We start from the raw sequence: 25,720 nt of genomic DNA, 5'->3' as shown, positions 1-25,720 counted from the left end.
AAGATTGGCACAGATGTTAGCTCAGGGATGATCTTTCTCAAGCAAAAAGAGGAGGATTAGCAACAGATGTTAGCTCAAGGCCAATCTTGCTCACCAAAATAAATAAATAAATAAAAATAGATAAGTAAAACAAAAGATGTGGAATAAAGGGAGCAGTGAGCAGCATATTTATATCAGATAAAATGAAGTGCGTCTTCGTGAGAACGAATATGAAGGAACACAGTAAAAGAAGTCTCAGGGCCTTTACCGTTGTCATTCCTCCTGGAAGAACGCCCCCTTCAGTTGTCCTTACAGGATGTCACTTCCTCACAGGGCCCTCCCTAACCATACCCCTGCAGCCTGCTTTCTTTTTCTGCATAGCCCTCGCTCGTTTCTGGCTTTCACAGAGAATTTTCTTCGTTGATCTGCTTGTTTTCCGTCTCCTTCACTAGAGTGGAAACTCTCTGAAGGCAGGGCATGTGTCTCTTCTCTTCGTGGCCTTTGCCCCTGTGCTCAGAACAGTAGTACCAGGCATAATGGGTGCTCAGTAATCCCTGTTGAATACATTAATGAACTAGAACATCTCCACTGAGCAGAGCAGGAGACGGTAGTCGCCCTTCTAGAGTTAATCTGGGAAGACTTCTCGGAGGAGATAAATCCAGAATCCTTAAAGAGGCAGGTGAGCGAGCAGGTGGGGCTCACTGGTAGTGGCCCCTGGAGATGAGCTCGGAATGGGAGAGGAAAGAGAAGCACTCCCCCCAAATCAAACTGAAAGGAAGCAGTTTGTGTTCCCAGAATGAGTGAACCCACGTAGAAGCTGCTGTCAGCCAGTGGAGCCGCCTGTGTTCTGTCCCCACATTTCACTCTGGCCGAGTGATCTTTTCTCAACTTCAGTCTGCAAACGTTGTATGGGATTTAATTCATCTCTCCAGAGTCAAAATCCCAAGAGCCACAAGCATGACGAGAAGTCAGGGCAGGCTTCTGGGACAGCTTCGTGGATCAAGAGCCGTGGGGAAGGGGTTACGCAGGGGCCACCGAGTGAGCACCTGCTGTGTACCATGCCGGCCTTCAGCTGGGCCTGGAGATGCGACACAGTAGTAGGGCCTTCCTCTCCTGCCTCCCCCATGAGGAGGAGAAGGAGTCAGGAGGATGCACGGAGCACAAGAGGGGGCTATGAGGGTCAGGAGCAGGTGGGAGCACGGCACAGACAGTGGGAGAATGGAGCAGGTGGAAGAGGACGCCCACAGTCCCAGACGCTGAGGACAACTCTTAGCCCTTCACAGTCTCAGCACAATCCCAGCTGTGGAGCATCATGTCCAGTACAATATAACATGAGCCACTGTGTCATTGTACAGCTTCTAGTAGCTGCATTTTTTAAAACGGACAGGTGAAATTAATTTTAATATCTTTTATGTTATCCGGTATATCCGAAGAAGTATCATTTCAACATGTAGTCAACATTAAAAAGCATCAATGATGTTTTTTACATTCTTTTTTTTGTACAAAGTCTTTGAAGTCCGGTGTGTATTTTATACTTAAAGCACCTCTCCATTCAGCCTAGGCACATTTCACGTGCTCAAGACCACATGTGGCTGGTGGCCACTGTACTGGACAGCATAGGTCTGGAAGCTGGCTTCTGGAATCTTCGGGCTTTTGAAACAGTTCTGGATCCCAAAAGTATCTGGATCCTCAATATCTCAAAAGTTTTTTTTTTTTTTTTGAGGAAGGTTAGCCCTGAGCTAACATCTGCCAATCCTCCTCTTTTTGCTGAGGAAGACTGGCCCTGAGCTAACATCTGTGCCCATCTTCCTCTACTTTATACGTGGGACGCCTACCACAGCATGGCTTGCCAAGTGGTGCCATGTCCGCACCAGGCATCCGAACCAGCAAACTCCGGGCCACTCAAGCGGAACATGTGCACTTAACCACTGCGCCACCGGGCCGTCCCCTCAAAAGTATTTTTTATAGCTTCTCTCTCTGAGCACCCGGAAGCAAAGAAAAGTGGTTTGAGGTGAGACCACAGCCAGTGGGCTAGTGCTGGTTGGTTGGCTGGAGCTCCCTGGTAGGGTCTGCAAAAGAGAATCCTTTTGACCCCAAAATGAAGAAAGATGGAGAGAGTGAAAGCAGGGGCAGAAAAGGTGAGAGAAGGAAAGCAGAGAAAGGGGGACAGAAAGACAGTGGGTGGCAGGAATGACAGACTGCATGACAGAGCTCAGAACAGCGTCCACAGACCGAGGGGTGCCAGCCCTGGGAGGGCAGACAGCTGCCAGCTCCTCCTCACAATGGCCAAACAGAAATCGCGGCCCAGGACGTGGAAGGCACAATTAGCTCATTCTTTCATTGCCCTTCTGATTACACTGTTGTTCTCAGGACTGCCATTTCTGTAATTAAGACCTTGTCCCTTACTCAGAGGTATTGAAACATAAAAGTATTTGCTGAATCTGGTTTCCCAGGGTTAAAAGCCAGACTTAGGAAATGCAAACACACTTGTGGAAATGCAAACACACATTCCCTGACTAATTATCCTTTAATTAAGGCCGAAGCCCTGCTTAAAACAATTAGCTCTGGGAATTAAACGGTAGGGACAGCTCCTCTTTTTGCTAATTGTTCTCCCCTGATAGCCAGGATGCGGCTGGCCAGTCGCCGGGGAAGAGAGGATGGTAGGGAATGAATTAGTCTGCTGCTTTTGGTCTGGGCTGGACTGCATTCTGCTTGGTTTGGAAATGTTAGTCAGAGGAGAGTTTGAGGTGTGGGGAAGAGCAAGGAGGATGTGGTTTGGGCAAGGGGAGTCGAGAGGCTGCCCCAGGCTTGGACGCCGGCCATGGGAAGTCTCAGAAGCTGCTGCTGGCCACACTGAGGTGGCTTGCCTGGCTGGAGCTGAGGGCGTGGGCCAAGGATTAGCTGACTGGAAAGCAATTAGAAGAGGTGGGGCTGGCTGGGAAAATACCTGGAATCCCAGGGCCAGAGTTGAGACTTGCTTGGGTAACGCTGCAAGCGGGAGGCCTCGTGGGCTCCGGGAGTGGAGGTACCCACTGGTGAGGGTGGCTGCCACTGGCCCACTGGCCACAAGCCTTTCTTCCCTCTCGCTGTGCAGGAGAAGTGGATTCTAGGGTGTGGCAGTGGGGGGGCGAGGCCCTCTGGGAAAGAGGCCCTTTTCCTGATTACCATTTCCTCTCTCCAGATGCCTCCTCCACCGCCGTTTACCTGCTCCCCCGTCTCCACCCCTCCACAGACTCCCAGGACTTTCCTAAGGCCTGCGGTGCCATCAGATCACCTCCCCCTTTCTTAGGTAGGAGGGATGTGTATGTAGGGTGTTCCCCTTCCAGGGACTGTGGAAGGAGAGCTTGGAAGAGAAAAATGTGTGCCCCAAAGGAACAAAAGATGCTCTGGGGTTTGGGAGGGGTAGGGGAAGTGACCGACCCCTCCCATGAACGAACTCTCCAGAAAATACCCACACGCCTGAAGCTTGCAGAGGGTCCCTGGAGCCTGCCGTCTGGGGCAGCTTCTCTGGGGCAGCTTCTCTGGGGCAGCTTTTCAGTCGACAGCTCCTGCTCTGGAAGTGCAATTTGGGTTTTCATACAGGCAGATTGTCAGAGGGGCCTTCCAGACAGCCCTCAGAGCGACTGTGTAAAGGATTCCGAGGGCTGATCCAGCACAGATTAGGACTCCCACAGACTCCAAAAGCCCCTGACAGCTCCCTTTTTTTTCCCCAGAAGGAATCCTAGCTCAAATACGGCCCTCCTCTCCTCTCCCCTCCCCTCCTCTCCCTCACACTCTCCATAGATCAGAGGTTAGCAAACTTCTATACAGGGCCGGATAGTATCTATTTGAGCTTTGCAGGCCAAGAGGCAGGATGGAGTTTAACCACACCCCTGTGACTTGCCCTGCCCTGAGCAGCAGTGCGCAGCCACGAGAACAGTTTCTGCAGAAGCTCCTCAGCTCTGCCTTCGTGCTGGGAAAGCAGCCGCAGACGAGATGTAAATGAACGAGAGTGACTGTGTGCCAACAAAACCTTATTTATGGACCCTGAAATTTGAATTTTATATCACTTTTGTGTGTCACAGAATATTATGCTTCTTTTGATTTTTTTTTCCCCCCAGCTATTTAAAAATGTAAAAACTATTCTTAGCTCACGGGCCGTAAAAAGCAGACTGTGGACCAGATTTGGCCGGTGGGCTGTCGTGTACCGACCCCAATCTAGGTCTGTGGTTCTCCACTGGGAAATTACCCTCCAGGTGATGTGGATGCATATTAAATCGAGAGTCCCTGTCATAAAGGGGAATTTGCCATTTCTCAGGTGGTGCTGATGCTGCCTGTAGGAGGACCACATGCTGAGCAGCTCTGAATCTAGTCTGACTCCCACCCCCATGTTACAGATGACAAAACCGAGCCCCAGAGGTGACAGAGCTCTGTCGTGTGAACCCAGGGAGTGGCCTCTCTGTCCCAGGATGCAGAGCTGAGTGGTTTTCTATCTCTAGCCACCTTCAGAGATCTGCCCTGCCAGCTCACACTGCCCGAGGCGCTAGCTGAGACACAGGAAATGTGTGTGTGTCCCCTGCAGCCCCAAAGTGGCAGGGCTCCGGTGAGTCATTTCCCATGAGTGGAGACCGTGCGCACTGAGGCATCCCCATGCTGTCAGTCAGCTCTCTCTTGACCACCCTGCTGTGTGCATTAGAGAAACTCCCTGCCTGCTTCGGGGACCCACAGGACGGGGACAAGGGGGGAGCTGAAGGTCCCCTCCGTGAGAAGGGAAATGGAAAGAATGAGGACTTGCACGTCACACTTATGTGATTTTGAATCCCGTGCTGTTGGTCCTAGCTGGGACCTGAAGCAAGTTACTTAACCTCTTTGAGCCTCAGTTTTACCATCAGTAAAATGGGGAAACAGCTCCTACCTCTGCAAGGTTGCCATAAGGATTAGCGATCACATCTGTCAAGTGTACGGCACATCGTGCAGAACTTTTGTGCTATCTTTATTGGTCACCCTGGCATTATGCCTTAACCACAGAGCCACCCAGCCACAGCCTGGATAGCCACAGAAACAGGCTATCTGATCCTCCTGGCAACACATGAAACCATGACTGTGTGGCTGTCCCTGTGGAAGCAGGCACTGTCTCACACTCCCGTGACATTCCCATTGGTGATTTGGGTTAGGGTGTGTAAGGCCTATGTCAAAGCTTTGTACCTGGAGCCCTTGGGTGGTCTTTGGGGTCTGGGAACCCACTGAAACCGTATGGCGATGTCTGTGAACCTGTGTAGATGTGCATTTTTCTGGGAGAGGTGCCAGCGTTTTCATCAGACCCTCAAAGGGTTCCACATTCCCCCAAAACGTAAAGGACACGTATCTATAAACACAATGTAGAAGGGAGCACTGGACTTTTGGGACAGATTCCCGGATTTGGACGTCAGCTCGCTGACCCTGGTTTATGGCCTTGGGCCCATTGCACAACACTTCATTCAGATCTGAACTGCCATTTCCTCCGCCCTAAAAACTGTAACTAGCGTACCTGTCCCGCCAATCCAGAGTCAGATGACGTCCTATGAAGGAAAACCCAGAGGAGGGCAGCCAAGCACAGGGGAGCTCTCAAAGCTGCCACCAGGTGAGCAAGGGGCCTTGCGGGGGGCCACCCCGCACGGTCAGTGTGTTTGCTTCCAATTTAAATACCTGGAGGTTTTAAAACAGGCAAAACGAAGCTCTGATGATAAGCAGGATTGTGGTGAGCCTAGAGGAGGGTCCCTGAAAAGAAGGGGCACAAGAGAACTGTGGGGGTGCAGCCCACCTTCTAGCTCTTGGTCAGGACGTTGGTCGCACGCGTCTATTCCCTTTGTGAAGGGTCACCTCACTAAATGCTTAGGATTTGTGCACGTTTTTGCGTGCATGATACACCAACGAAAAGTCTTCTCAAAAAAATGTTCCACTGAAAAAAGTAGAAATCCAGTATAAAATCACCTCCTTGGGGATTTTTCTATATAATTTTCCAATGAAGTTAGCACACAGCTCGAAGAAAGAGTAACTTATATATAAACACAAATAATAGAGTAAGATTTTAAAATAATCCGAACGCCAGATTTAAGTATCTTTCTTCTTAACCCAAACTGCCAAGTGTGCTTACATAACTTTTGCTTTCTTTAATTATCTCATGGTGCCCACGGGCTGTCTCGGGCCTCTCACGCCCGTGATGGACCTGCCTTGGTCTGGCCTATTTTGAGTGGCCTGTCTGCCAGGGCAGTGGCTCTACTGAGCACACTGGTTCAGGAGCGCTGTCTCTCCCGTGGGTTTCTCCTCTCTCCCGCATCACATGCTTCCCTCTCTCTAGCCGTCTCTTCTTATCAGCCCAGCAAACCCATTTGAGGAGGGGAGACCTTCTGACCCCACATTCCCCACCAGGAACCACCCCATTCTCTTTTCTCTTTAGAGCCAGAATTTTCCAAAGAATCGTCTCTCACAAGCTGTCTCTCTGGGTTGCTCCTGCCCCACCAGGCCAAGCGTGGTCCCTGTCGAGACCACCCTATTACCAAACCCAGCGGCCGGCTCAGCCCTCGGCGCCGCCACTGTAGTGAGAAAGCAGCCATAGATGATATGCAAGCCAATGACGGCGACTGTGTGCCAACAAAACTTTATTTGTGGACACTTAAATTTGAATTTCATGCAATTTTTGTGTCACAAAATATTGTTCTTTTGATTTTTTTTCAACTGTTTAAAAATGCAGAAAACATTCTTAGCTCGCTGGCCGGCACAAAAGCAGGCCAAGGGCAGGGCTGGAGGTTATCGATCCCTGATCTTGATCCGTGGTTCTCAACTGGGGACAGTTTTGTTACCCAGGGGGCATTTGACAGTGTCTGGAGACGTTTTTGGTTGTCAAGACTACTGGCATCCAGCGTGGGGGGTGGGGTGGTGAAGCCAGGAATACTTCTCACTGTCCTCCATGCACAGGCAGCCCCACAGCAAAGAATTGTGTGGCCCCAAATGTCAGCCGTGCCGAGGCTGAGAATCCTGGTGTGGGCCATCTCATCTGGTCTCATGGCTTTAAGTACCACCTGCGCCAAGGGCTCTCAAATGCATCTCCAGCCAGGACCACTCCTCTGGCCTCCAGACTGAAATGGCCATAGCTGTTCGTCCCTCCAGCGAGCCTCAGTCATGGTACATGAAACCACTGTCCACCCATTTTGCTTTGGCCAGAAACTAAGGGACTAGCCTTGATTCCCCCCTTTTCCCCACCCCACCCCTCACATCCAATCTGCCTGCAAATCCTGTAGCTTTGACCCCCCCAAATATGCTGCTCATCTGCCCTCTCCAGGGCCACCTTCCCTCTCTTCTGTCATGCGCATCACTTTGGGCTTGGGCTTAACATCGCTCCAGACTGGTCCTCGCCCTCCTCTTTGCTCTACTTTGCTTCATCCCAGATGAAACGCCTGCTGGGAGGCAGATGTGCACCCACCAGGAAGTCACAGGAGGTGCTTCTAATGTTCCTTTCCAATGCTCCTTTCCAGTTGGGTGTGCTGGGCTGCCCAGGGGTTGAGTGAGACTCTGGGCTTGGCTCTCACCTGGAGAGTGTCTCACCTGGGTGCTCATACAGGCAGGCAGGCACTCTCATAAATGCTAGGAGAAAATATAAAGAAGTAAGATTGGTCTTTGTATGTTCCCCTGAAGCTAGTCTCCTTTCTAGTCACAATTCATATAAAGCATGTAGGTAGATAATATGTCTCTGCGTGAGTGTATAGCCATGCTGACACAGGCGGGTTCCACAGATAGGTGTTTCTCCAGAGTTGAGCATAGGAGCCTTCGCTGTGACACTGTGTTCACCTTTCAAGCTTTCTCCAAAACTTCATCTGGTGGCCCCTTAACCAGAAGCATGGAGACCTCCATGTCCTTTGGGATTTACTGAAGCCCGGGCAACCACTGGTGGTAAGCCAAGAGTGGTGCCCCAGGCGCAGGGGTCACAGGCAGATTCCCAGGGCAGCAGCAGCCCCCAAACATGACCTGCACAAACTCTAGATTCGCATCTCCAGGTCTGTGGGCATCCATCTGACACCTCCCCCAGACCCCCAGACCCCTAAAATTCTGAGTGTCTGGATGAACCTATCTCCTGCTCCCTAAACCTGCTTTCCTCCCAGAGAAGGTGCCACTGTCCTCCTGGCTGTGGCAGCTAAAGACCTGAGACCATCCCTGACTCTCTCATCACCAGCCCCCACCCGGCCAGTCCCCAGGGTCTGTGGGCAGCAGCTCTGATGCAGTTCTTGGGTTGGCCACCATTTTTCTCCCTCTCCACGCTCATCCAGCCCAAGGTCACCTTTCACCTGAATTATCCCACCAGCCTTCTGTCCGGGCCCAGCCCCCTCCTCACTCTCATCCTCCCCTTGCTCCCCTCTCTCTGTATACTCCAGGCTCACAGGACTCTCCAGGATAACCTTTCTCACAGTCTGGAATGTTCTTCCCTCCCTCCTTCTCCTGATCCCACCCTCTCCCTAGGTCAACCTTAAAGGGTCGGCTGAAAGCTCTCTCCCCCCAGGAAGGTTTCCCTGAGCCTCCTCTCCCTGCACAGGTGACAGTGGTCCCTTCCGTCAGCCACCCCCGCAGCGCCCTCAGTTCTGTGCGACAGGCAGCCGCTTGGTGAGAAGAGCTGCCACTGATGGAGCTGCGCTTACTGTGCCAGACACTATTCTAAAGAAGTCACGTAGATTATCTCATTTAATCCTACTTTCCAGATGAGGAAACAGACATGGAGAGGTTACCTGTGCACCATGATTAGTGGGTGACGGAGTCAGAACCGGCTCACTTTACAGCCTCGGTTCCCATGACTGACCTCCTTGTGCAATGTCTGTGTTTGCTACTAGACCAGCAGATCTGCGAGAACAGGATTTGTGCCTCCTTGTTGAATGAATGAATGAATGAAAAAGTTGTTACTCTCCCTTCAGAGCCCCTAGAGGAAGAGTCCTCCAGGCTTCTGTGTTGCTGGGGGTGCTACCTCCCAGGGAACCCTTCTGAGCGGCTTTGCCACAGCCAGCAAAATCCAGTGTGCGGGTCTTCTGAGAGGGCCAGCTGGGCGCAAAGTCCTGTGTGAGGAAAACCTGGTTTCTGTGGACCCTACACTAGACCTAGAACTCGGTAGAACCAAATAGTTGCCCTCAGGCTGTGAGTCGAGAGCCTTCTGGCTATGGGAGTTAGAGGAGGAGGTCAGGGAAGGCTTCTCGGAGGAGAAGGGTCTTGCAGTCCATCTGCAGGGATCTGGGAAAGGGAGCCAAGGTGAGAGATGGCCAGCGGAGACAATGAGGAGCAGAAGCCTGAGGCAGTTGAGGACAAGACAGGTTCAGAGGCCTGTGAACAGATGGGTTTGGCTGGACCTGAGGTCTGGGAAGGGGAGGGAGAGGGATGCAGGGCCCCAAGGGGTGGAAGTGGGCCAGCGAGCGCCTGAGCACCAGGCTAAGTAAGCACTTTATCCCCTCGCAGCCTGGTCGGTTGAACCCGGTAAGAATGCACGGGTAATGCAGAATATTGACTTGCATGCTCACCCATCTGAAAAGATCATCTCAGTTTTGAAAAAGAGTCACCCCATTATGAAAATTTATATTCTGCTAAGGGTGAGAAGCCAAACTTCCAGGTGCCAATTGAATTCTCTTATCTCCAACCTTAGACTTGGCAGAGAGTGTTTAGCGAACCTCTTTTGCAGCCCCAGGCAGCCCCAGGCCCTTTTCTCAGCCCGGGACTGTCTGCCTCTCTATTGGGTGGCTGCTGCTCGGCATACAAATGCTAATTATGCCTTTAGCACAGCCCTATTACTCTCTGCTTCATCGTCCCAGGCCCAGCTGTCCCTGCCCAGTTGGTCCTCAGTTCTGCCTTGCACCCAAACCCACCACAGGAGCAGCTGAGTTCTCACCCACAGGACAGCCCTCCAGCCCAGCTTCCACGGGGAGGCCTCGAACTCCACACCCCTCACCCCACCCCAGGAAGGCTGGCACCTCTGTCTGCTAATAGGGCAACTGCAGGCATTTATTCTTCTTGAACACGGCACACCAAGATTATCATGCAGAGGAGGACATGGTTTAAGCAACGGTTTCTTCAGAATCCACGCTCAGTGGACGAGGAAGCGGCCAGAGTGCCCCTTCTGCAGCTCCTCAAGCCCCCTCCCCCACTCAGGTACCCTCTGAAGTCTGAGATTGGTGGGAGGGACGCCGGGTTAGCTTGGCATACCACAAAGAACCTTCTAAGAAGCTGCTTCCCAGGCTCAAGGACAGGCGGGTTGGCACAGCCCTGTAGATAACCATGTGCCCCGATCCGTGAGCAGGTGGGGGCCCGTGGGCTGGAATGGAGCCCCTGGGCTCTGTGCACAGTGGGGCCCTTCCTCTGTGGCACTGTCCTCCTCGGTTCCCGCTGAGCCTGCAGAGAAATCAGCCTGCCAGCCTTCTTTGTAATTCGATTTCTTTGGCTTCATGAAAACAAGCCTCTTGCACCCCTAGGAGGCATCCTGTCTGTCCGAGCTGCCCACCATACCCTCATGTCTGAAACACGTGAGAGAGCAGGAAGGTGGTGGGTGTGAGGGGGACACCTCGTCCAGGGACTTGGGTGGCTGGACAGCGGCTCGGCCGCCCAGGACAGCTTACCCAGAGGAAGAAAGGATTGTTTCGCAAGCGAGGCCCGGCGCTCTGGGCTGGCCCGCCGGCCCCTGGCATGTGGCTGGGCCTGTTAGGAAATCAAGGAGACGCTCTGTCTGCTTTCCAGCAGGCGCCACTTCTCTCTTTCCACTGCTTTGCTCAATTCACGGCGCTGGCTCCAGGGCCAGGCTGGCGGTGGGCGGGCAGGCTGGCCTCCTCTGCCACAGGCCTGGTGCCCGGGAAGCACCCACTCTCACCTCAGCTAGTGTTGTCACAAGGGTCCCTGGGCCAGGGCTGCAGAACCACGCTGATAAGACCAGCCAGCTATTGGTGGCCCTCTCCAGTGAGTGAGACGGCAGGGTGACCCTCAGGGAAGGATTCCAGACTGTTTCCTTCTCAGTGAGCGCCACCGCCCTTATCTCTTTTCCTGCCAGGCGGGGACTCCTCACTAGTCACACACAAAAGAAAACCCCACCCAAGACACACAACCCCCCACACACTTGAAAGGGGAATGCTTGCCTCTGGTTCCATTCAACCTACCTGGTTATCAGTCAGGGGAGTGGGGGCGGGGGTGAAAGACGTGTGCATTGAGCTAATATTCCAATATTATGTATTTGGTCCAGAAGGGGGAGCAGGTTGAGAAGAGCGTCCAAAAAACAGAGCCATCTTGGTGGCTGCTCTGAAAGCTCTTGGACCTGTCAATCAATTGAGATCTTTCCTGGAGGAAAAACAACCAGAGGGTGGGCCAAAAGCCAATCACAAAGTTCAGGGGCGATTGAGATAGAGATGGGGGTGGCCATGATGGGACTGAGCAGGCCAAGGGGTGGAAGACATGACTACGAATACGCATGCATCGCACAGCCCCTTCCCTTGAGCGTCCTGCAGGCCTGGGGCTTGTTCCCATTTCATAGAATATGGGAATATGAATAATCTTTGGAATATGAGAACATAGAAAACTGGAGCCTTAAGATATCAGCTGATCGCCCAGTTTACCAGGCTCGGTGCTGTGAGAACTGAGAGTAGAGGCCCAGCTGGGCAACTCCTGACTTTTCCAGGCTCAGTGTTCCACATGAGAAGAGCAGTCTACCCTGAGCCGTTCAGACCCACCGTTGGGCTGCGCTTCCTGGAGGCAGAGGGCTGGCCCAGTTGACCCCTCAAGGTCTCATTCCAGCCCAACAGTGGCTGATTCTACAAGCGAGTTGCCATGGGAACTGTAACTTTGAATTTCCTGGCTCTGGGGCTGTGAAAATCACAACCTGAACCTTCCGTTGATGTGGGTTTCTCGATTAATTTCCTGTTTGATTGTTTACTTTAGAGAGCGGAAAATGCCTTTGCAGGCAGCTAGTTCCCTCCACCAAGACACTTATCACACCCTCCTCGCAAAGCCAGCAAGGTCAAGTCCAGGCCTCAGGTGGGTGGAGGTAGGGGGACCCAAGGATGAGGCCAGGGGCTAAGGGTGGGGAGAGGCCCCCCAAGAGCAGATGGCAGCCTGTGCCCTGCTTCGTCCTGTGCCGGTCCACCAGGGGGTCCCAGCCTGGTGGGCGCCGGGAGAGACCTTCAAGTTAAGAGGCTGGGCCTGTGAGGGGCGTCTGCCTTCTGCCCTGAGCCCCAGGCCTGGCCCCTAGCCAACCAAACCCCTCCCCTGTCTCAGGAGCTATTTTCTGCTGAGTCAGACACAGGATTTGGTCACTCCTTCAGAGGGGCATCTGTAGGGTGCTGTGAGGGGGGTAATGGTCCCAGGTGCCACCCGACACCCAGTGCCTCTGGGCCAGGCATTCTTGGCCGAGCTCCCGGGGGAAGCTTGGAGACTAACTGCTTCTCCATCTGCCTCTCCTCCGCCCGCTCTCCCCAGGGCCCCGCCACTCCAGCAGAGAGCGGTGGACCACGTGCCCGCTACCATAATTCCATCCTTCCCGGCTCCAATCCTTGGGGAGCGGTTAGCGCTGGCAGGCTCAGGTGAGGCCTGCGGCAGGTGTCATGACCTCCTGTAATGATAACCGCCTCTCACTAGGAGCAGGGCCACTTTCTCACCTTCAGAGTCCTCCTCCCCCGCCCCCACCTGCTGAACCCCTCAGAGATGGGCGGGAGCCCTCACCCACTTTATGAACGGGGACCCTGAGGCATGAGGAAGGGAAGTGGAATAGGCTGGAGGTCAGCCGACCCATCAGGAGGTAATCTGAGGGGCTCCCAACCCCTGAGCGCCCCTTCCCTTGTCTAGGTGACTATATAATGTACCATCCAAATCAGGACACTTTTGTGAGAGAAAGGGACACCCTCATTAATTACTTTGGGATGACAGGTGAAAACCAGAACCATCCCAGGCACACAGGGGTGTGTGGTCACCCCACTTTTTGCTGACCTCCCCCCATTAGCCTTATGTGGCGCATTCTCATGGGGCAGTGATTATGTCATTTGACTGTGGAGGCAGATGAGACCTGCATTTGCGTCCTGATTTTCCGTCACTTATGTGCTCCTGGGGAAGTCCTTTCAGTCTCCAGGCATCAGCTTCTGCAGCTATAAATGAAGATCCTACCATGGCATCTAACTCAGACAAACTGGTCTAAGGATAAAGTGTATCTTAAAATGTACGCACAGCTCAGAGCTTCACATCTAGAGCAAGCATTCAAATACGTAAGCCAAGTGAGGACGGAGGACGCAGAAGGAGACCCCCTCTTGGAAGCCAAAGCCTCAGAGCTGCCTCAGGCATTCTCTGTTCATCCTTTAGGAGAGATCTGTGGCCGTCGGGGCAGTGAACACAGAAGGCACCACAGAGAGGACAGGCAAGGCTTCAAGGAGGAGGGAAGGGCAGTGAAGGAGAAGCTGGGAGGTGTTGACAGAAGTCAGTCGTGGCCAGCATCCCTGGGGTTTGAAACCTCGACCCAGGGTCCTGGGAACTCATAGCTGCGGAGACTTGATGAATAGAACTTGCCTCCTGTCCAGGCCACTGGCCAGGACTCGGCCCCCAAGAGGAGCCTCTGGAGCCACGGCCCTGTCCTCTGGCTCCGGTGTCTGTAGGATTCAGTGTCTGCTCTGAGCCCCAGATTACATTTCCACCCCCTGGGGCCAGCTGTGGGACGAAGCATTCTCCCATGTGACATTTACTGTGGCCACTTTGTACGGGGTGGTTTGCAAGCTCGGCAGGAAGGAGGCTAATTATTCCCTCTGGGGCGCCTGGTCCGCACTTAGGGTGCCTGCCCGCCTGCCCACCTCAGTTGGGAGGGCTGGCAGCCAGACCACAGGGCACAAGCTTGGACTGAAGTCCAGGTCAGAACCATGAATTTCCTTGACATCTGCCTGTAGCTGCCGTACCAGGGCTCCTTATTAGGGTAGTGGAAAAGTGACATGGGGCAAATTCCCTTCTCCTGGGCATGACTGAAATGCAGGCAGGCACACAGTGATGAAAGTAAGTAATGAGCATGAAACAACGCTAATTTCGTAGTTGCACTGGCAGCTGGGCAGCACGAGCATTTACGCGGGTACCTATGTCCAGAGCCACCCTGTCCCCTCCTGGCCGGTTCTCAGTAGTGATACCCTTCTCTTATTTAAGGCTTATCTATGCTCCCGATCCTCTCCTCACCTCTGATTGTCCCCCCATCCTTCTTGCATTCTGCCCACTCATTTCTGCCTCCGGCCTTTAAACATGCTCAACCCTCTCCGACTTCAACAAACATTGCCCTTCACCCTGTGCCAGTCTCTTTCTCCTAGCATCCTACCCTTCTTCTCTTCCGTAATCAAGTTCCAAAAGAAAGAAAGAGGGAGGAGGGAAGGAGAGAAAAAGACAGAGAAGAAGGAATAGAAACACCCAAGGAAAAAGAAAGAAATGATGTCGTCTTTGTGTCTTCACTTCCCGACCTCCCTCCCCAACCCCACATGACCCCGGCTTCCACCTGCCCCTACCCTTGCACTGAAGTCATCACAGCAAATGCCGCCCCTGCTCTCCTAATCACCAAATCCAGGGGGCCCTGGTCATTGTTCATCTTACTTGACCTCTCTGAGCACTTGACACTGTTGACCTTGGACTTCCTAAAACTCTCTTGGCTTCCACAACATCACTTCTTCCTGTTCCTCTTAGCTCTCTGACTGTCCTCTCCCTCCTTTGGGGGCTCCTCCTCCTCTACCACCCTTTATTTTTATTTTTATTTTTTTTTTGGAGAAGAAGATTAGTCCTGAGCTATCATCTGCCATCAATCCTCCTCTTTTTACTGAGGAAGACTGGCCCTGAGCTAACATCTGTGCCCATCTTCCTCTACTTTATATGGGGGATGCCTACCACAGCATAGCGTGCCAAGTGGTGCCATGTCCACACCCGGGATCCAAACCAGTGAACCCCAGGCCGCCGAAGAGGAATGTGCACACTTCACTGCTGCGCCACCGGGCCGGCCCCTCTACCGCTCTTTAGTTGTTGCTCTTTCCAGGTTTGGAACCCTTACCCTCTTCTCACTTTGTCTTCTCCCTTTGTCTTCTCCCAGGTCATCTCATTCACAACTACGGCCTTGACTAACACTTGGCCACTGATGTTCACAGATGCCAGTCTCCCACTAGTCATCTTCCTTGATCATCCCCAAGGACCATGGACTATTTATTTATATTTATATATATTTATATATATTTATAACACTGAACTCATTCATATTCCCCCAAACCAACTCCTCATGACTTCTTAGTGTCGTTGGTGGCACCACCATTTATCCAGTTTACCAGTCTCCCGACCTGGGAGTTATCCATCTTCTATGTTGTCCTACTCCTCACCCTCACTTCTGCCTCCTAAACATATCTCCTTCCATTTTGCCTGCCTCGATTCAAGTCACCATAATTTCTCACAGCAGCCTCCTCACTGGCCTCCTTGCCTATAGTCGCACCACCACCCTACCAGCTCCAGTCTATTCTCCATGCTGTGCAAGAAAGGATCTTTCTAAAAGGCAAATGTTATCTTCCTACTTTCAGTGCCTCTCCAGTCCCTTAGGATAAAATCCAAACTCAGTAGCTTGGCATCCAGTGTCCTTTAGGATGTGGCCCTTGCCTTCATCATCATATTCTCTGTCTCCCCCCAGCACCACATATTATAGCATCTTGAAATACTTGAAATCTTGTTATTCACCAGTGCACTCTGCTAATTCACATTTTTTGCTTTTGTGCTTATGCCATATGCTGCTGCTTACACCATATGCCTGGCATGTCGTCACCGCCATTCCATTCCATGCTCCAACCCCGTGTACCCAGCACAATCTCTCTGTACTTACACAGTGTTTAGCACATAGTAGATGTTCCATTAATGTTGTTGAAAGGATGGATGGATGGATAAGTATGTGAGTGGGTAGATGGATGGATAGGTAGATGGATGAAAGGATGGATGGGTGGATGGAAGGTTGGATACATGATGTGTGAGTGGATAGAAAGGTAAATGGATACATGGATTCATTGGTGGATGGATGGATGTATTAGGTGGGTGAATAGATGGATTAATGAGTTGGTGGGTGAGTAAATGGGTGTGTGGATGGGTAGACGGATAGAAGGGTGGATGGATAGACAGATGGTGGCCAATGCAGACAAAGAATAGGTAAAATCAACTCAATTTTGTTAAGGCTCAGGTTGATTATTGTAACCAGTCAACAAAATTAAGAATTGTGAGCTCCAACAAGCAAAATAAGAGTTAGCTAATGTGGGAGAAATTAAAATAATTCTCTAAGAAAGAGGATGCTGACCCAGGACTCTTGAACAACTTCTAGTTCTTCTCAGATTTGCTGTCTCTCTGGCTTGTGCGAGCCACTTAACTACTGTGCCTTGGTTTCTCTGTCTATTAAGTAGAGATAATAATGCCTGTGGCCTTTCCCTGTCTCCACAGGAGTGTCACGAGGGTAAATGGGATGGTGCCGACAAAGTGTGTCAGATCTTCAGGGGAGATACATGTTTATGAAGATGCACATTTAATAACAATAATCACACCTAGCATTTGAATCTATCTTTGCACTTTTCAAAACTCTTTCACATACCTTATCTCAACTGACTCTCACAACAATTCTAGGCAGGTGATTATCCCCATTCTCAAGTGAGGAAATAGGCGCAGCATGATTAAGTGGCATGCCCGGGGTTACTCTTAGTGAGTGTGCATTTTTGATGACAGCCTTTTTCAGATAGATTATCTACTTCCCTGCCTCGCTGTAGAGACCCAGGCATAATTGACCCTCTTCTTGATGACTCCAGGTCGTTATCACCAGCATCAGTTCCTGTCTTGTCCTCTAGACTTAGTGTAGATGCCGATCCAGGTCCAGCAGAGGCGCCGGTGGAGGGGCCAGACTTGTACCTGAGAGCACTCGCGACATGCAGGTGGCCACGTGCACCTCCTCGCCCTGGCCACCGTTCTAGACCACATGCCACACGTTGGGGTGATCCCCTCTGGCTCTGCTTCATACTTCTCTCTCTCCCCTTTCTCGCCACTGTCAACGTCTGTGCCCATCACTGTGGCTTCCTCAGCCACCACAGACCTCCACCTCCTGCTCTAGGCTCCTGTTTCTTCTGTATCCTCTTCCTGCAATGTCTTCCACGCTTTCAGCTTGTCCCATCACAGCCCTGGCCCTCCTAGAGACACAACCAGCCAATCAGAGTTCTCTGGATTTGTTCCCCAGCAAACCAGCCAGTCACATGCACTCTGAAATCTTCTGCTTTACTCCCCGTTGCTGCTCCCAGACCACCCTCGACTACCCCAAAAGGAGGGAGGCTCCTGCAGGCACGGTCTGAGCTAAGCTTTTACTATGTCTGCATTAGGCTCCTTGGGTTTGTTCTACAAGGTTGAAACTCTGTGCTGTTGGTGAGCTGAAGGGGTCAGGGTAGGCTGGCCAGCCTGCCTCAAGTTGGCACTCCACTCCTCAGTGGTAAGGCAAGAAGTTATGACCTCCAGCATTCACCCCCCTCCCGCAGAGTCAGGCAGCCACACAGGGCCTTCCATCAGCACTGTCTTTCCCTCCCCATGGGGTGGCATCCCAGGCAACCAGCCTGGCTACATCCTGGGCACGCCTTGGGCAGCATGCCCATGCCCTGTGGACCTACCCCGGGGACACCAGGATGCTCCCACCAGGCTGCCTTTCTCCCTACTTGCTGTCAGGCCTCCCACAGCCTGACTCCTAGCACCCCGGCCTCTCCCTGAGGGAGGATATGATGGGTGTGTCCACAACAAGTCTCCGGCAGAGACAATAGGACAGGAATGCATTAGCTTCCGAACAAACACTGTGTGGGCTCGCACAATTGCCTTGCATTCTCGTCCAAGAAACACATTTCGCTGTTCGAGGGTGCGGGTGGCTTGCCTGCCCCAGCCCGCCCACACCCCTTTTTTGTGCCAGACACTTTGATGAGTGGGCTCCTTCTCCCCCCACCCCAGGCCTTCAACCCTGGGTTGGGTAGCCCTGCCTCCTCCATCAGTGCAAGCTTTTCTTCCAAAGAGTGATAGCAGGGGAGAGAGACAGTCCCGCCCACCCAGAGTGCCTGCCACTGCCACCCCAGTTTTGTAACCATTTTTTATTATTGTGGTAAAATATACACACATAAAATTGATCCTTTTAACCATTTTTAAATGTACAGTTCAGTGGCATTAAGTACATGCACATTGTGCAACCATCACCCCCATCCATCCCCAGAACTTTGTTCATCTTGCAAAACTGAACCTCTGTCCCCATTGAACAGTACCTCCCCACCCCACCTCCCCCAGCCCCTGGCAACCACCATTCTGCTTTCTGCGTCTATGAATTTGAGTATTCCAGGTCCCTCATTTAAGGGAAAGCTTCCAGTGTTTGTCCTTTGTGACTGGCTTATTTCACTTAGCATAACGTCTTCAAGGTCCATCCATGTTGCAACATGTGACAGAATTTCCTTCCTTTTTAAGGATGAATGACATTCTCTTGTATGAATGTACCACAATTAGTTTATCCTTTCCTCTGTTGATGGACACTTGAGCTGCTTCCACCACTTGCCTCTTGTGAATAGTGCTGTTGTGAACATGGGTGGACAAGTATCTGTTCAAGTTGCCACTACTTTTTGAGACTCATCTTGGAGTTAAATAAAGCATTGTCTCCAGAAGATTTCCAAGTCGAACATAAGTAAACAAGAGAGCTTCTTGGCCCGTCAACAGACCAACAGGGATTGGTTTATCCAAAAACTAGCTGCCCCTTAGCAAAAAGCAGAGCCCTGAAGAAATGCAACACAGAACAGGTAAGTTTTGGCCAAAACTGAAAAGAGTGGAAAGTTCCAGCACTTGGGACACTGCCCGAAAAAGACAAGTCAAGGATGGATTCCTGGGAAGTCACTGACGACCCCAGAGGTGTGGGAGCCTCTAAGGGTGACACTGAGAGGGGTCCGGGAAGGGAGCCCCTGTAGAGCTGTGTCAAGGGCTCCCCAAGGCGAGGCAGGCCAGCCTCTTGTTAGACCACAGAGAGCAGCAGGGTGCGACTTCCTGTCTGTGATGGGGGCCAGCGTTCCCTCCGGTGGAGGCGTGGAGGGTGACCCTCTGCCGTCTCTTCAGCTCGAAGGCTCTGAGAGTCCGCTCTTAAGAGGTGGCCACAAGAAGCCAAGTCAGCGTGTGGGGGGAAAGCCCGGCATGGTCTGCTGCCACCAGCACCCTTCATGAATGCGTCCCAGCGACTGTGAAGGAAAGTAGAGTCCCCGTGCTCCCCGGCTTCCTGGAGAAAACCCAGCAAGCCGTTTGCAAGAGCGCCGTGTGATTTTGGCTTAACATAGACTTTCCCGAACCACCAAGTGAGAGAGAAGTTGGAGGAGAGGCTCTGGGGTGAAGAGCCTGCCGACAGCTCTGCTGGGCAGCTCACAGCAGGACACCCTCACCCTGAGTCTGTCCCCTGCCCCACAGCCAGGAGCCCAGGGCCCCGCCAGCAAGGGAGCAGGGCAGTGACCATGGGCAAGGCCCCCAGGCACGCACAGGGGAGAAAGGGTCTTGAGTTGGAAGTCACAAAGATGCAGGGGAGAGAAGAGAAAGAAGAGGAAGACATGGACCCGCCCTGGAGTTCCGAACCATCACCGGGGAGCAGACGGAGGGCAGGCAGGCCTCAGCGGTGGAAGAAATGAGGAGAAGGACACACTTGCTCGTCAGGGCAACATGCTCGGCTGGCGAGAACACACAGGCCCCGGGAGGCTGTCCACGCAGCGCTGTCAGAAGCCTGGAGGGCCTCTTGGAGGGAGAAACAACTACATCTCAGAGCATCTGTTACTTGCCAGGCCTGGCTCTTCATGGTAGTTCCCATAAAGTTACCTCACTTGTCCCAAAACCCTAGAACCCCTAAGAAGCTGATCTCAGGACAGAACATGACCCCAGGTTCATCCCCATTCACCATGACACAAGCATTTATTGAGCACCTACTGTGTGTCCACCAACGTGCTAGGTGCATCTGGAGCCAACCCCTCTCTTCCTTCCTGTAAGCTCCTGGTTCTGCCAGCTTCCTACTTCCCCACTCAGCTGCCACCACCCACTCCATCTCTAGGAGTAACCTTCCCACCAGATACCCCACTTTCCCCCCTTCTTTTGTGACTTCTACCAGTCATTTTTATTTTAGGGAATTTTTTCCCCCACTAAGCACTATTAGAAACCTATGAGGAGACAAAGTCACCATCAGAAAGAAATTCCAGCAAACCTCACAGAGTTCTCCTAGGATATAGGAGTCCTGATCTTCCCCGCGGAGTACAGGGGCTAGGCCCACCTGCCCCCACGCCATCCAGACAGTCAAGGACCCTCCCCGTCCATGAACCAGCCCCTCCCAGAGCAGGCAGGTTGGATGCTGGACCACGCGACGTTGGTAGGCCTGCTGCAAGGTGAGTCACCTCCTTCTAGCCTTTTCCAGAACCTGCTTCCTGGTCTTCCCTCTGGCGTAGAAGGGCAGCAACAGCCATGTGCTGCAGAGTATTCCACTGTGTGGATGTATCGGAATTATTTAACCAGTTGCCTTGTCGGTGGCCATTCAAGTTATTTGCAATAGTGCAGTGAAGGCCTTGCATCCATGATATAGTGCATGCGTCTAGGTACACATGTAGGATAAATTCCTAGACGGTGTATTGCCAGGTCAAAGGGTTTGTACACTTGCAATAGTTACAGCAAGTTGTCATCTAGAGAGTTTTACCAACTTCTTTTTCCACAAGCACTGTATGTTCGCAGACACAGCGATTATCATTTCATGCCGCGTCCCCTTTGGCAAGAGGCATGTGTAGGGTGGGGGATCCACGTCCCCATCACTGTCGCCTTTTCTACTGTGTGCACCAGGGTGACTTGCAGATGGCAGCCCATCAGAGTTAGCCTTTTCCCACTTGCAGACTCTCCAAGCTGGGTGAGTTTTCTCCCTGCCTCCCCGAGCATCTCTGTTAACAAGTACTTTGAGTGCTTACTGTGTGCCAGGCACAGTGCCAGGTGCTGGGGAGAGCAGTGGACAAAACAGAGGCCCTGGCTTCGTGGAGCCTGCCTTCTAGTCCGGGGAGACGGACAGCAGATGACAAGTAGCTAAAATGTCAGGGGTGAGGTCTGCCACAGAGAGCAGCAAGCCGGGGGTGGGCGGGGGCGATCAGTTACACCCAGGCTGGTCAGGAAAGCCCTGGCTGATGAGGTGCTATTGGGGCAGAGCCCTGAATCAAGTGAGGGAGAAAGGTCTGCGGATATGCAGTGGCCGAGAATTCCTGGGTAACAAGAGCACAAAGGCCCGGAGTCAGAATGTGTCAGTGGGTAGAGCACACGTACCGATGGCCGTCAACACCTGTCACCTTGCGTCACCCAAACCATTCCCTCCGCTGGATTGTCCCTTGCTCTCTGCCTGCTTTTCATTTGAGCAGCCAAGGTCTACCTCTGCTCGTTCTTCCCAAAATGATTTCTTTTCTGCTTGTCTGCTGAGAGCCCAGTTCTCGGCCCACTTCTGATCGAGGTACAAAGAGGAAGGAGGTCTGGTCCCTGAGAGTATCTCTGGTCGGTGCAGCCAGCACTGACTTGTCCCCTAGACTCCTGCGGCCTCAATGGCCTACACGCTCATCAGGCAATCAGCAAAGACTACGCTGGATCTTCAGCCCTCCTGAAGCGGATGCTGTAACTCCTGCGGGAGGGCCCCTGGGCCGGGCGGATGGATGCAACATGACAGGAGAAGGGTGGGGGTGAGGAAGGTGTGTGGGATTTGGGTTTCGAACCAGCAGTGGGAACAGTCTGCCTGGGTTATGTGTGATTTCACCTGTCCTTGAACACCTTGTGCCCGGGTCAAACCCCTTGACTCCAGTTCTTGGTTGGTGGGCAAGGAAGCTGACCTAAAAATGTCTTCCTCTCTTGTGCTCTGCTCACCCTCCACGATCTCTTCAAAACAAAAAACAATGCATAAATCATATCCAACATTTAGCAAATGCCTTCTGTTGCCAGGAGCTGTGCTAGGTGTTAAAAAGGGCAGCAAAGATGAATGTGGCCCTGCCCCTGCCTTCAGGAAGCTGGCAGCTCACACTGCAAAGTGTGTCTTCACCTGCGTGGAACCCAAGTGGGTGGGTGGGAAGGCCAGGGAACACTCGCCAGAATGAGAAGCAGGAGAGGGCATCATGAGCTGGAACAATCTGGAAGTCTCCAGGGAAAGCTGGGAAGTGGCCTGGGCCCCGAAGGATGGAGAAGTGTGCAGGAAGTGGAGGGTTCCAGGGGGTGGAGAAGTCACCTGGAGCAGGTCATCTAGGTGTGGGGTCATCTGATGGATATGATGGTCTGTGTGGTGGAGGATGGGGTGGAGAAGGAACTGAGGTGGATTTAGGGGTTGGGAGAGGCCCTAACCAGCACAGGGGACAGTGGAAGAAGTGGTCAACATGGTTTGGGGAGAACAGGATGCTAGAGCTTCTCTGAAGCTGTACCTTGAGAGAGTTTCTACTGGGGGTCCAAGAAAAAAATGAATTTTTTTAAAAAGTAGAAAATAACAAATGTTGGTGAGGATGTGGAAAAATCAGAACGCTCAGATGTTGCTGGAGGGAATGTAAAATGGCGCAGCCACTGTAGAAAACAGTTGGTCAGTTTCTCAAAAAGCTAACCATGGAGTTCCCACAGGACCTAGCAATTCCCCTGCTGGGTGTGTACCCAAGAGAAGTGAAACGTATGTTCCCACAAAAACCTGTACATGAATGTTCATAGCAGCTTTTCCGATAGTAGCCAAAAAGTGGAAACAACTCAAATGTCTGTCAACTAATGATAGATACACAAAACGTATTGTGAACATACAATGGAATATTATTCAGCCATAAAAAGGAATGACGAACTGATAATAGGCTACAACATGGATGAACGTTAAAGACGTGATGTTACGTGGAAGAAGCCAGTCACCAAAGACCACATACTGTTTGATTCCATTTATATGAAATGTCCAGCATAGACGAATCCATAGAGATAAAGGAAATTAGGGGCTGCCAGGGGATAGGGAAAAGGGACCAGCTGCTAGTGGGTATGGGCCTCTTTTGGGGGCGATGAAAACGTTCTGGCGTTAGATAGTGGTGATGGGTGCACAACCTTGAATATACTACAAGTCACTGAATTGTATACTTAAAAATGGTGAATTTGGGGCTGGCGCGGTGGCGCACGGGTTAAGTGTGCACATTCTGCTTCAGCAGCCCAAGGTTCACCGGTTCGGATCCCAGGTACGGACATGGCATCGAGTGGCATGCCATGATGTGGTAGGCGTCCCACATATAAAATAGAGGAAGATAGGCATGGATGTTAGCTCAGGGCCAGTCTTCCTCAGCAAAAAGAGGAGGATTGGCAGCAGTTAGCTCAGGGCTAATCTTCCTCAAAAAAAAAAATGGTGAATTTGATGTTACATGAATTATATCTCAATTTAAAAAGAGAGAGAGGGGCCGACCCCATGGCCTAGTGGTTAAGTTCGGTGCACTCCACTTCAGCAGCCCGGGTTCGGTTCCCAGGCACAGACCTACACCACTCATTGGCAGTCGTGCTATAGTGGTGACCCACATACAAAAGAAAATAGAGGAAGATTGGCAACAGACGTCAGCTCAGGGCGAATCTTCCTCAGCAAAGAAAAACAGAGAGAGAGAGAGAGATTGAGAGAATGAAATGAGGCAGGTAGAGGGAAGTCCAAACAGGGACACAGCCAGCCCCAGGCCTGAGCAGCCTGGCCACGGCCTTGGTCAGGCAGCAATTCCAGCCTCTGGGGAAGTCAGTGCAGGTGTGGTTTTGCAGAAGAGCACTTTGGTTTCCGGAAGTCCTCCTACAGCCAGGGCCCAGGAGTTCCTGAGACCACCACTGAGCCTCCCCTCACCCAGCAGGAAGTCTTTAAGCTAATTTCATTTCTCCGAGGATTTTCGCTGACCAGTCGTTAACAGCCGATGATCCCAACATACTTGCTACTGCCTTCAAACCCACCTGCAGCCTTGCTCCACCGTGGTCTCTAATCGCAGCCTTCCAACCTGGCCGGGGCACCCGGGCTCCATGACCACAGCTGTCCTCCAGTCGCTTAAACCCCCTGCGAGAAATCACAGCTTCCTGGTACAGCGTTCCTGCCACCCTCTGACCTTCATGGGCTCTCCCTCTGGCCCGTGCCTTGGAGATGCTTGTTACAGGCTGCATGAGGGCTAGGTCTGGGCGGACCGGCTGCAGGGGGCTGGGAGCAGGTGCGCAGCCCCTAAGTGTTGCTCTCCGCCCCTCTCTTCATAGCTCCTGCAATCTCAGGATGTGAAGGAAGATGCCGTTCTGTGCTGCTCGATGGAGGTAAGCAGTGAGGCTCAGACCTGGTGCACCCCTCATGCCTTGTGCCTCGCAGTCGGAGGGGCACGAGGCTCCTTGGAGGCGTCCACAAGTCCAGGGCAAGGGTGTGTCAAGAATGCTGGTGGGGGATGGCTTCCTGAGTGGTCATGGACTTCTGCATCCAGAATTGTCAACCCCAAGCCAGAGTACATGTTAATGGGGAGACCAGCACGCAGCAGGTTGGAGGGAGAGAATTGCTGGTTCTCAAGAGGGAAGGACCAAGTGCTGGCACTGTCCACTTTCCCTCTGCCCCCAAGACCACCTTCTCCATACAGCAGGCACAGCACACAAATGACATAAGAGATTCCGGGGGACTCCCTGCCCCCAAATACCTCCCTTGGCTTTGGCGGTGTGGGGTTTGGGGAAGGTGCCTGAGGCTCAAATCCCTCGTGTTGATGCTGTGTGCTTCCAAGCAGCCCCATTGGCAGGTGCCACTCTGTCCCCAAAGTGTGGCTCATTGCAACCCTTCCTCCTCTGGGACCTTCCTTCAGACACTTGGCTCTGGCCCAGTCACGGGGGCAAAGCTTTGCCCTCAGAAAACACCCAGAGTCATTCCAAGTGAAGTGCAGGGAGGAGAGGCTCCAGCCTGAGCACCCAGGGCATGTGAAGGCTGTAGGCCCACCTCTCTGATGGCTTCTGCCAGACTGCCTCCCTGGCCACTCCCGAGGAGCTCAGAGGCCAGAAGTGCTGGGAGCACAGACAGCAGCCTTAGGTCAATGGGACGGTCACTCCGCTCATTTCTTCACCTCTAGCTGGGTACCCTTCATGGGGCTTGGAGCAGGGAAGATGGGAGAGGGAGGAGAAAGCATGGCCCCTGCCCCAGACAGCTTCCCACCTGGCTAGGGATCCGTCACACACACGCACACACACACACACACACACGCAGAGTGGATGGGGCAATGTAGAGAAGTATGTTCAGAGCACACCTCCCTGAGGAGTCAGGAGAGAGGTCAGGGCGGGCTGGGGAGGTCAAGGAAGGTTTCGTGAAGAAGGTACAGCCTTGAAAAATGGGTGGGATGAGTCTGGGGATGAGACGGAGAGGAGGATTGAGGTCATATGGAGAGGACCTGCAGGGGCTGCTGGCTGAGGTGGGCTGATCCAGAAGACTGGGTCTCCTTCCCCACAGGGGCTTTTGAAGATCATGGGGTCTCTCTTGAGGGCAGGCCTTCTGCCTCAGTTCTTATTTCTCTCCTCCCCTTCGTGTCACAAGTGTGGGCAGAGGTCAGGGGAGCAAGGAGGTGGGATTGGGGGCGGGAGAGAAGGAAACAGAAATAGGAGCTCTCATCGCTGCTCTCAGGTTCCACACGGACACACGCAGGTAATAATGACTAAGCTCGTTTCCAGAGAGACATCCTAGCAAGTGAAAATTAACACGGTGCAAGCTGATCACCTTTGAAGGGAGCAG

General features: G+C 52.5%; 1 protein-coding gene across 10 annotated transcripts in view; it reads left to right on the top strand.

The window, feature by feature from the left end:
* The window catches only part of CTIF (cap binding complex dependent translation initiation factor), a 289,871-nt gene that overhangs the window by 259,666 nt on the left and 4,485 nt on the right, over window positions 1-25,720 (top strand). For all 10 annotated transcript variants that reach the window (XM_046671003.1, XM_046671007.1, XM_046671006.1 and 7 more), the window contains one exon: window positions 24,226-24,279. In XM_046671003.1, coding sequence (XP_046526959.1) covers window positions 24,226-24,279 — 54 coding nt within the window. The remainder of the gene's footprint in view (window positions 1-24,225; window positions 24,280-25,720) is intronic.

The sequence above is a fragment of the Equus quagga genome, chromosome 9 (assembly GCF_021613505.1).
Source record: "Equus quagga isolate Etosha38 chromosome 9, UCLA_HA_Equagga_1.0, whole genome shotgun sequence".
In the NCBI taxonomy this organism is placed as follows: domain Eukaryota; kingdom Metazoa; phylum Chordata; class Mammalia; order Perissodactyla; family Equidae; genus Equus; species Equus quagga.
The sequence above is the reverse complement of the archived record's forward strand: the minus strand, read 5'-3'. Positions and strand labels throughout refer to the sequence as shown.